Source organism: Palaemon carinicauda, chromosome 10 (assembly GCF_036898095.1).
Source record: "Palaemon carinicauda isolate YSFRI2023 chromosome 10, ASM3689809v2, whole genome shotgun sequence".
NCBI classification, from domain to species: domain Eukaryota; kingdom Metazoa; phylum Arthropoda; class Malacostraca; order Decapoda; family Palaemonidae; genus Palaemon; species Palaemon carinicauda.
This window is the reverse complement of record NC_090734.1, coordinates 131,267,664-131,279,949: the sequence shown is the minus strand read 5'-3', so window position 1 is coordinate 131,279,949 and position 12,286 is coordinate 131,267,664. Positions and strand designations below refer to the sequence as shown.

Sequence of the window (12,286 nt, the reverse complement as noted above, 5' to 3'; positions counted from 1 at the left end):
CTCACATATAACATTCCAGACTACAGTACACAAAATATTTGGCAGTTACGTACTCTCAATATGAGGGTCGAGGTGGCATTTGTAAAGTATTACCACTGTTCTTGGTTTTAGACTAACACTCATATGGTTTGTTCAGTATATGAGTGGTTGGTTTGTATTGGAAATTTAGTATAATGAAAAATTTCAGTATAAAAGAATTATTTAGATATCCTCACTGGGGTTATTGGTCTTTTATAAGTATTTAATTGATACTTATTTAACCTGTCACATGAAGTCTGCATACTAGATTTCACCACGTCCTTTTTTTTTTTACAGGTGTCATTGGCTACATTTGCAACTTATGTAAATATCTCTGATGAAAATGTGCTGGATGCAAAAACTGCCTTTGTTTCCTTGTCATTATTCAACTTATTAAGATTTCCAATTGCTATGTTACCTATGCTCATCTCTAGTTTAGTTCAGGTAAGTGAAATTTAGCATATTTTAAAGGAGCAAAAGATAATTTTTAATGTTAACTGACAAATCTTTTGTATTATGTTAAAATAATGCCTGAAATGTAATTTTGAAAATAATGCTGAAATATAATTGTTAAAATAATAGTTATACCAGATGCAATGGGATCCCTATTCAATGGTAATGTAGAATTCTGTATTAGACTTTTAATTATTCATTGCTATGATTTCAATATCTCCTCCCTTTCTTTATACCTTTAGATTTTTCTTGAACATTAAAGATTTTTCCTCGTTTAGCACTTGGTGTTTCCCTTGTTTCTCTATTTCTGTAGATTTAAGGATATAGGTTTTATGTAACCTTTTTTCTTTCAAGGCAAGTGTGTCACTGAAGAGGATGAATAAATTCATGAATGTGGATGAACTTGATCCAAATAGTGTTATCCATGATAATCAAGAAAGTGAGTACTGGAGAATTCACAATTATGATTCTAATATTAGTGCAGTATTATTTTTCTATACTTCAATTTTCTTTTACAATTAGTTGATTATCTATAGATTGAAAGTGGAACTCGCTGTATTTATCTGATTTATAAATTAGCCAATGCAAGTAAAATTATTTGAATGTGTACCAGTGTTATACTTCCAATAATAATACATTAGGTACAGTAAAGCTTGTATGCTGAACCCTCAAAGGTTTAGAACTGTAAGGATGAACCCTGTCAAGATATTTGCCAAGTTTTATAATTAGAGTAATCTCAATATATATTGGAGGTTTTCTAAGGAAAATGATTTATACCTACTGTAAAAACCATTTTTAGTCTCGATTCAGCTCTGTACATTTGCTCAAGGTAGATTTTGGATAAATTTTAATTTTTTGCATTTAAACTATAGTGTTCATTATTAGATTAATGATGAAAATTCTAAGCTACTAGTTACAGCAGCATTGGTGATACTGTCTTTGTAAGTGATATTGATATAGCGATGTTCACATTAAAGTAGTTAATCACCAATATAAATTGACCCCTCGAATAGTCAAGAGTCCAACTTCAGGAGTAATAAGTCCTTGAACTTTCATATTATCAACATAACCTTTTTATATTTTTACAGACTTTATCTTATTTAATCATTTCATATAGGTAGACCTATTGTGGTTGAGAATGGCACATTTGCTTGGGGTCATGAAGACGACGACGCTAAACCGGTGCTTAAAGGAATTAACCTTTCTATCAGTGATGGCTCTTTAGTAGCTGTTGTTGGAAATGTTGGTGCTGGCAAGTCCTCACTTTGCTCTGCTATTCTTGGAGAAATGGAAAGGCAATCTGGCAGAGTCAATGTCAAAGTAAGTAGGGCATACACTGAAAACATATTACAGTATCATTGAATCATGTTTAACTTACTAGATGAGATATACTGTAGTTATGATATGCAAAATGAAAAATTTTGGGTCCATCCTTATTAAGTTAAGAACTTTTATATCTTAGTTGAACTGTTTATGAAAATTTTGAATGTACAGGTGTAATGTAGAGTGTTTGTGTAATATTACTTGAAAATATTCAGTAATTTACTTCTTTTTTAGTAATTTCTTAGATGATTACTCCTGAAATATTGTGCTTGTTTTGTCTTGCATCATAATTTTTATTGTACTGCACTTTCATGAATCATTTAAGGAAATCATTAACACTACTGGATGCATAAAAATTATGGATTCTTTTTATTTTGAATGTATTGGATAGATTTTTTTTATATTTACTGTTGAATATAAAGGAAGTATTTTTTCACTTGTTTTTTTTTTATATACATTATTTACTTATAAATTTGGTCTTCACTATCAACCTCATAGCTAGAAGAATTTTTCTTGAAAATTCATCATTTGAGTGATGGCCTCAGGAAATTAATTTTATATCTTGTATTTGATGTACAGTATTTCATGAATGTTTCAGGGTAAAATTGCTTATGTGTCTCAACAAGCCTGGATTCAGAATGCTACCTTGGAGAACAATATTCTTTTCAACCAGAGTAAAGAGAATAGCAAGTATGAAACTTGTATTAAATCATGTGCCCTTCGAGCGGATCTTGAAATGCTTCCAGCTGGTGATCAGACTGAAATTGGTGAAAAGGTTAGTCTTGAATTTCTACCATACAATAGTTTATACCAAAGCTGTTTGTAAAATAGTAGTGAGGTAAAGACTTCCTTTTTTAATGTACATGAATGAGTGAATTTGTTTTTCAACATGGATTTATATTTGTTCCTACACAAATACAAACCGTCATCTTTTGTTAAGAGCATGCTTTCATCAAAGCTTGATATGGCTAATAAAACTTTAACAAAGTGGCATTAGTTACTGACAAAGGAAATGGATACATCTATATTTACCATGATAAGCTTTGCTCATAGTCAATACCTATATTAAAATTTATGATAACCAACTGTTTCAGAAATATGACACAACAAAAGAACTAAGCATTATAGTGAGTATATAAGCAGCCCTCATTTTTGGTAAGAATATCGATCTAAAATTAAACCTTCATGGTAGACTTCAGTTCAGTCATAATACCTCAAACTACTTCCCCGAACAATAATTTTACACTAACCTACACAATATACTGTATACTATAGTCGGTTCAGACGCCATCACTCGAGGCAAATAAGATTAACAGTATAATGATGCCTCAACAATACACTTGCTATAACATTTATAAAGTCCCATCCCTGTGAAGAAAACATTAATGTGAAGAGTGGCCTGGCTCTCCATGTATGGACGTTAAAATGCTAACATACATTTCCTTTGAAACTTGGCATGAGAACTGTCATCCCCATGACTTTTCTCCTAAAGTATGTTTCAGTAATAAGGCATTTACCTAACATCACAAATATTTAGTTGCAAAATATTTTTCTTCAGGCTCCAACAGAATGTATAAAATTACAGGTTGAGACTGGATCAAATCTGACAGGCTTTTACCTAAGGTAGAGTTAATTCCCCTACAGTAATATATATATACATAAATACACAAACAAGGTATTACCATAGAGCATTGCAATTGCTATTCAAAGAAACCTCTCGATGAAAGACTCGATCACAAACAGGGCTCGGAGCTAAACACTGTTTAGGCTGAGGGGTCATAGTGAGAGCTCAGGGTCGTTAGGTGGGCTAGGCATCCCTGCTGCCCAAAAGTAATTACTGCCACCTCATTTAAAGTTTAACAGCTGTATTCAGGTTTGCAGAAAGCTTACTCTTATTAAAAGACTAAAATTTGTATAGTTAGAAAAAATGCAAATTTCTTTTAAAATTTGTGATTTCATCATAAAGATTCTTTGCTGCTTTCTGTCAGCCCCGCTGTCTTATTTTAACCTTGTAACATTTTATCCTTTCTTGTAGGTCTCCTCCTCCACTGGATACTCAATTTTAACTTTGCTTTGCCCCATTTAAGAACACATCTTTTGTAAGAGTCATATGAGTCTTTAGAAATGTGACTCCTTAGTCTCATGAAACTAATCTCTAATATTATTCCAATAATTGTATAATTTCTTATGTTGGTGTCACATTTAATCGATTATAAGCAAAAACCCATTTCATGGTTTGTTACTCTGTTAGAAGTTACTGTGTAAATCACAGGTATCTAAGAAGATGATTTATGGGTAATTCATATGATATATTTCATTCTAAGTTAGAAATTGCATCAAGAGAAATCTTTTAAATATTGATATTAAGCCTTGTTGGTCTAGATGTCAGACTTCCTCTTTAAGGTCTTGCAATTGTGATTAATCCTTTGAGTGCCAACCCCTTGCCAAATGATTTGGCACTCAACCCCCATACCCCCCCCTTTTTTTAGACATTTTACCTAACTCAATTTTGCACAAAAACTATGAAAGATAAGATGATACAGCTAAATATACTGAGTCATATTTTGTAAAACAGTCATAAACAGTGGTACCATGGTATACGATTATAATACATTCCAGGAGTAAGCTCGTAAACATGAATTCACTTAAAACAAATTAATTTTTCCAATAGGATATAGAGGAAAATCACGATGCATTCCAGATGTCCAAAAAATACACAAACACTAATTTTTAAAGGTTTTTAGTATATGAACAGCAAATTATAGCCCCTGACTTAAAAAGTTAACACAAATTAATAATTCACAATAAAGAAATAGAAATATTGAGAAATTAATTCACACTTTACCTTAGAGAAGAGTCATGGCTGGTGTATGGGAGACAAGAGAGGAGTATCAGGGATGTTACTGCTTGGAGGGAGAATCTTCCTCCATGAGAAATTGGGGTTGTCTCTGTTGAATGGCATTCACTATCACTAATTGAAATACTTGATTTACATATTTCTGATACCTAGTCGTCTGCTACAGTCAACTCTTACCAGGAACCTATCTAGAAATGAGTGTTTTGTCTTTTCATTAAAATTGTATGATACTATCATTAAAATTTTTACTTTGATTACATTCAATCACAAAAAGCATGGGATGGCTGTATATGTATACGATTAACTTGATGTGAATAATAGCAATAAAGATTTTGTAAAGAACACACCATCACAACTTTATAAATGAATACTGCTGGTATGACTACTGTGGAGCAAGTGGAAGAGTTAAGGTCTGAGCAAGGCCGGGGAGGCAATCATGTATGGATACTGCACGACTGTTTTTTGCACAAAACGTGCTGGAATAATGAAAGAAGGGAAAGAATTGGTAATTACTGGAATGAAATGTGACCAGTGGCTCCAAAGAAGTAGAAAATTGGATGTAAAATACTGTATGTCCAATGGCATTCAAATTATTAAGTTCAGTTGCTATCCATTTTACCAGAAATCCCCCCCTTATTATACCAGCTTCTCAGTCCAGTCAGTAGCCAATGCTACAACAATTGAAAAATCTAAACTAATGATGTTGAAACCAATAGCTGACAGAAATGTTTTTTTTTTTTCAGGGTATAAACTTAAGTGGTGGACAGAAACAACGCATAAGTCTTGCACGCGCAGTGTACAGTGATGCTGACATTTATCTCCTTGACGATCCTTTGAGTGCTGTTGACTCGCATGTTGGAAAACACATTTTTGAACATGTAATTGGACCCCAGGGAATTTTGAAAAGAAAGGTTAGTTATTTTTTTTATGAAACTTCCATTATTGTATTTTTTTATTTCATCCTTTTCCATATTAAGTAGTGTCCTTGATATCTGAGTATATCGGGTTGGAGGGTTAATAAATAATTTGAATATTTAGTTAACTAATTTTTTGGAGAGAATTAGGTTTTGAAGTTCCAGCTATTTTCAAATAGATAAATTTTATCTCCACAGTATTCAGTATAAATCTGGCTGGTTTTCTTATTTGATTGATAGCATTATATTTAGTTTGTGAAAATCTGCTCAGACCCCATGATGAATTTGATAAGTATGTTGTCGTCTAGAGATAGAAAAATGTGGAAGTAAAACGAAAGGTGGCTGAGTCAAAGATTTGGCTGCCTGGAGGTGGGGTCAGGGATCTGGTAGTCCTTATGAAGAGAAGAGAAGAGAAGATAGGAATGGATGATTGGCTAGTGAAGAGACATTGAAAGATGAAAATGAAAGGTTGTTGAAAGGAAATGAGGTGAGAAAAAGGTGGTCTGAATGTTATGAAATGTTGCTGAATGTTTGGGATGATAGGAAGGCAGATATAATTGGTTTCATAAGAGTTGAGGTGCCAGTGATGGGAGATGAGAGTGAGAGAGCGAGATTACAAGATGGATGGTGTGAGGGCTGAGATGTTAAAGGAAGTGGGTGTGACTGTTGGAATGGTTGGTGAGGTTGTTTGATATATGTATTGTGTTGTCAATGGTGCTAATGGACTGGTGTGTGCTTATATTGTTCTGTTATACAAAGGTACGGGAAATGTGCATGAGTGTTGTTATTCAAGGGGTATTAGTTTGTTGTGTTGTTGGAAAAGTATATAAGTACAGTAGTAGGTTGGCCAGGGCATCAGCCCCCCATTGAGATACTACCACTAAGAGTTATTGGGTCCTTTGAATGGCCAGACAGTACTACAGTCCACAGTGTTTATAATAGTTCCAGAAGTAAAAAATCACTGGCTTCATAACCACGATTCCTCTCTCAGGTTATGGCTCAATTTACCTTTGCCTACACTTACACCGAATAGTCTGGCCTATTCTATCCACATAATCCTCTTTCCTCATACACCTAACAACACTGAGATTACCAAACTATTCATCTTTGTTCCAGGGTTTAAATACAGCACTATAGATGTTTAGTGGTTATTTTCTTCTTGGTAAGGGTATAATAGACTACTGTATAGCTATGAGAAGCAACTATCAATATTTCAGTAGCGTTAGCTTGAATGATAGATGATGTACAAAACTGAGAAAGCCATTATGTAGAAAGACATTCTGTTTCCTTCGAGAAGGACACTTCAAAATTAAAACTATTGTTCTCTAGTCTTGGGTAGTGGCTTAGCCTCTTTACTTTAGTCTTCCACTATCTTGGAATAGAGTTCTCTTGCTTGAGGGTACACTCGGGCACATTATTCTATCTTCTTTCTCTTCTTCTTGTTATTTTAAAGTTTTTATAGTAATATATAAAAGATTTATTTTAATGTTATTCTTAAAATTCTCAGTTTATTTCCTTCTTTCTTTTCCTCATCGGGCTATTTTCCCTGTTGGAGCCCTTTGGCTTTTAGCATCTTGCTTTTCCAGCTAGGGTTGTAGCTTAGCAGGTAATAATGATATACTTAATGGTAAGAGTGTTAATTAATAGGATTAAGAATAAAATGGAGGATGCAATTTTAGAAATACTGGTTGGCTTTAGAAGAGGAAGGGGATGTATGGCAGATATGCAAGAAATATGTAGCAAAAGGAAAGAGGTATATTTTGACTTTTATGGATCTGGAGAAAGTTTATGATAGAGATGATAGTGATGTGATGAGGTTAAATGGAATGGGTGGAAGGTTGTTGCAAGCAGTAAAGCATGTGTCAGGATAGGGAATGAAATGAGTGAGTAGTTTCTCGTGAGAGTGGGGCCGAGACAGGAATATGGGATGTCACCATGGTTGTTAAATTTTTTTTTTATGGAACTGAAACAGGTAAATGCTTTAAGTGCTAGTTAGAGGATTGAAACTAATAGATAAGAGTGATCATGAGTGGGAGGAGTGAGTTGTTGTTTGCTGATGATACTGTATTGATTGCAGACTCGGAGGAGAAGCAGTGACAGTTTGTAAGGGTGTGCGAGAGAAGGAAGTTTGGAGTTAATGTGGGTAAGAGGAAGGTTATAAGGGGCTCAAGAAGGAAGGGTGGTGCTAGATTGAATGTCATGTTGAATGGAGAGTTACTTGAGGAAGTAGATCAGTTCAAGTACTTGGATTCAGTTATTGCTGCAAATGGTGTAGTGGAAACAGATGGACTGTATGCTAAACAGTGAATGAAGGATGTAAAGTGTTGAGGACAGTGAAGAGAGTGGTAAAGAATTGAGGGTTAGGAATGATTGTGAAGAGAGTTCTTATTGAGAAAGTGATTGTACCAACTGTGATGTATGGATCGGATTTGTGGAGAATGTAAGTGACCGATAGACAGAAATTGAATGTGATTAAGAAGTAAGGAATATGGCCGGTACATCTCGATTGGATAGGGTTAGGAACAAACTATTTAGAGTGAGAATGGGTATGAGGAGTGAATTAGCAGAAGAGTGAATTTGTGTTGAGGTCATTTGTCCATATAGAGAAGATGGAAAATGGTCATCTGCTGAAGTGCAAGAGGAAGACCAAGATTTGGGTCGATGGATGGAATGAATAAAGCCCTAGGTGGCATGAGGATAGGTGTGAGAGAGGCAAAATAACATGGTAGGAATAGTAATGAATGGCAAACGATTGTGATGCCGGGCCGATATGCCCTGCTGCTATAAGCCCCTGGGCTTATAGCATAATGCTTTTCCAACTAGGGTTGTAGCTTAGCATTTAATAATAATAATAATAATAATATGCTTATTAGAAAGTCGCCATATGAAGTTTCATTTGAGGTGGATACGAGGGAAGGGTGGGCTGTGGCACCATAGCAGTACCAACCAAACTTGGCTAAGTCCATTCTCAGGCAAGGAGGAACGAAGCAAAGAAAAAAAAATCCACTAAATAACCTAAACGACCATAATTTGGTGGGGGTGTTACAGATGCTAACTACAAATGTGAGGAGGGCAAAAGAACTGAAAAGGACAAAGGATCTGCGGCGTAACCAGGCCGAGGTTATGTCTATTATTTACCAGATGGCCTCAATATTGTGCTAGAGCTCTAAGGTTATTGATAGAAAAGAAAACAGGAAATGTTTAGTTTTATTGTAAAGATTGATATTAAACCAGGCTGTGAGAGAGAGGTGTTTCAAACTTCAGAAAAGTATCATAGAGATACTAATATAAATTACTTTTAGAATATGATATTTTATCTGATTAGTTTTTAATTTGCATATTGTTTATACCTTTTTCCCTTTTCTACAGACTCGTATTCTTGTGACCCATGGGTTGACCTATTTGTCTCAAGTTGACAAGATAATTGTTTTGAAAAATGGGGTTATTACTGAGGAAGGCACATACAAAGAGTTGTTAGAAAGAAAAGGAGAATTTCAAGAGTTTCTTCTTCAGTATCTCACTGAAGGTGCATATCAAGAGGATGACATAAGTAAGTGTACAGGTTATTTTCCATTTACTGTTGCTTTTGAAACTCCTAGAGTTCAATCAACAAAACTTTGTGTGGGCTTTTGTTTGTGTTGTCAGTATAATGTAAAAATAAATTTCTATGAATACCATTAATTTTTGTGTGTATATATTGTACAGTAATATTTTTTCTCTGGCTATAGTTAAACCATATGAAGTGTTTTGAAATTCACTGCTTAATGAATTTAAGAATCAAAAGTGAAATATTCCTTTCCCGTAATCTTTTTCATATTAAAACCAATTAACAAGGGTGAAAGTATTCTATTCATAATAGAATTAGACAAACTTTTTCTAGCAAACTTCCATAGAACCGGTTTAATTTCAGGAAGTAGAAGCATAGTATCCATTATCATCATCATCAAATTCATATCAGGTCTAATTCCTCGTCTATAACTTTGTCATTTTGGTGATCTGATTATCTTGTCTTTTATAATGAGCTGTACCTGTTCTACATGATTTCATAGAGCTTCCTTCTACACATGTTCCACTTATGTTGATATTTTTACAATTAAACTTACTGACCTTGATTTGTTTTTCAGTTTGATCATGAATATTTTTTCCAGTTTGGTATTTCTTGCGATATCATATCGACAAATTAAGTAATAGTCAAATTCAACAGCAAGTAAATTGTTAACAATATTATATACAATACAGTTCAAAGTCTTCACTTGAGGCATTCAAAAAAGGGATTTTGACGTAGGAAAAATCTATTTCTGGGGAGAGACCTGTGGCGCCCGGTGAAAAGAGTCCTTCTTATATATCTTTTCTGATAAAACCTTCCAATTATACCAGAGAAAGATAAAAGCATGGAATGCTGAGTTTACTACCCTCGCACGAGCACCTTTTGGGTGTCGTGTATAAAGCAAAGGCGCGTGAAATCCACTATTCACAGGTTGTCTTCCATTTAGTTAATTCCTTCGTCAAAGGGATGGGCCGATACAAAGGCCCTAGCCAACCACCAGCGCCACACCACCCACGCCACGACGCGAGCGCCATCTGAACAACATCCTTCTGTATTGGCCATGACGGCTTGGAAAGGAAAGGGTGGGATCGTGTAAAATAAAGGGGAAGGGTTTCACCGGGCAACAGGTCTCTCCCCAGAAATAGATTTTTCCTTCGTCAAAATCCGTTTTCTGGGTCGACCTGTGGCGGCCGGTGAAAATGTACCAGAGAATGCCTTCCAAGCCCAACAATAACTACTAATTTAATGAGGGAAGAGAAACAACACCATATAAAGAAAATCATATATAATTAAGGTAAGTAGGCATAAAACATAAACTAGCCACAGGGCATAGTGAGAGTAAGGTTAAACAAACATGATAACAGGGAAGCCTCCGAGTATCAGAGGAAACATGCAACAAAACTGACATGGCTAAGAATATCCCAACCCTATAACTACGGTAAACAATAATAGTTACAATCATATTAACCTAATATGTAAAAAACTTAGGGCTAACGAACCACCAAGGAAGCGGCGTCGTGGTGCGAGTGGCGGGTAGGAGGGAGAAGAAAAGAGATGGATGAAAGGAAGAACAAAAGATCACTGGGGAGAGATAAGGCTCCCAGCTGCAACTGTTGGGTATTTAAGAGCCTGTAAGTTCCTTAGATAGTGGCGTTTGAAGACCATAGGAGGTTTCCAACCCGTGTACTTTTTAAGGTCATCAAAGTCCATATTCTGGAAAAAAATTGATGGAGGTAGCTACGGACCGGATATCATGAGCATGGGGAAATGATCCCGGATTGGCTTGTTTAATGAAGTATAGGATCTGTTGCCTAATACCATGTATGGAAATGGTACCTCCTTGTTCTCTGATAAACAAGGGGCCAGACGATCGGGTAGCAGTCCTGGCTAAAAAGGCCCTGAGAGTGGTGACCGGACATAGAGAAATATCTTGGAGAAGAGGAATAATCTTTCAAGGGGACCACCTATTTTGGGGGTCCTCGTTTTTAGCTAGGAACGCCCTGTCTGGTGAAAGAAGTACTTCACCTGAAGGGAGGAAATCCATGTTTTCTGAGTTTCGTGAGAGAGCTGCTAGTTCTGAGATTCTAGAACCCGAGGCCAAAGCTGTTAGAAATAAAGTCTTCCTAAGAAGAGTGATATAGGAGCAGGATTCGTTGTCCGTGTCGGAGGCCAGTTTGAGGACATCATTTAGAGACCAAGAGACCTTTTGTGGACGAACCGAAGGTCGAAGCCTAGCGCATGCTTTTGGAATAGACGAGAAATAAGACTCCGCCAGGTTAATGTTAAACCCAATCAGGAAGACTTTCCTCAGAGCTGACTTAATGGTGGTTATAGTGCTAGCTGCTAGGCCTTTGTCAAATATGGACCTTAAGAAGGAGATGGCTAAATTAGGAGTCATAACCGAATGGTCTGAAGTCCTTAAGAAATCTGCTAGTTTCTTAACTGCCGAATCATATTGGCGAATCGTAGAGTCCCTTTTGTCTGATTCTATAAAGAGGACATTATCTGGGTCGATGTCTGCGGCCCTACGCGCCGCAAACTTCATGAAATCCACAAAGTTAGGGTTTTGGCTATCCTTGAGGAATCTGACACAGTCCGAGTTTGGACCACTTGGGTCAGTCTGGGGAATGGGATCCGGAAGGGACGGAGTTTCAACTCGAGGAGGAGAGGGAACCAACTGCTCTTTGGCCAGTGAGGTGCCACTAAAGCCACTGCCCCGTTGAAGTAGCGGAGTTTGTGCAAGACTTTCAGTAGAAGATTCACTGGAGGGAATAAGTAGATCTTCTGCCAATGGTTCCAATCCAGGGTTAATGCGTCCATGGCATAAGCCTGAGGGTCCAGGTTCGGTGTCACATAACATGGGAGTTTGTGATTGAGTCGGGTCGCGAATAGATCTACCTGGAGACCTGGAACCAGCCTGAGTATCCACCGGAAGGAGCGCATGTCCAGGGACCACTCCGATTCCAGTGGGCTCGTCCTGGATAATGAGTCTGCTATCACATTCTGGACTCCTGCTAGGTGAGTTGCTGACAGGAACCAGTCTTTGTCGGCTGCCAAGGCGAAGATAGTGACCAGGATCTGATTCAGGTTGGGTGATTTGGACCCCCCCTGTTGAGGCAGTGGACTACGGCCGTGCTGTCTGAGACTACTCTGATGTGGGTCGACCTCGGAGGA

At 36.6% G+C, this 12,286-nt stretch overlaps 1 protein-coding gene across 2 annotated transcripts in view; it reads left to right on the top strand.

Annotated features, from left to right (window-relative positions):
- The window catches only part of LOC137648775 (multidrug resistance-associated protein 1-like), a 118,505-nt gene that overhangs the window by 56,006 nt on the left and 50,213 nt on the right, over positions 1-12,286 (top strand). For both annotated transcript variants that reach the window (XM_068381911.1, XM_068381910.1), the window contains exons 12-17: positions 316-462; positions 826-910; positions 1,589-1,791; positions 2,393-2,569; positions 5,395-5,562; positions 8,935-9,115. In XM_068381911.1, coding sequence (XP_068238012.1) covers positions 316-462; positions 826-910; positions 1,589-1,791; positions 2,393-2,569; positions 5,395-5,562; positions 8,935-9,115 — 961 coding nt within the window. The remainder of the gene's footprint in view (positions 1-315; positions 463-825; positions 911-1,588; positions 1,792-2,392; positions 2,570-5,394; positions 5,563-8,934; positions 9,116-12,286) is intronic.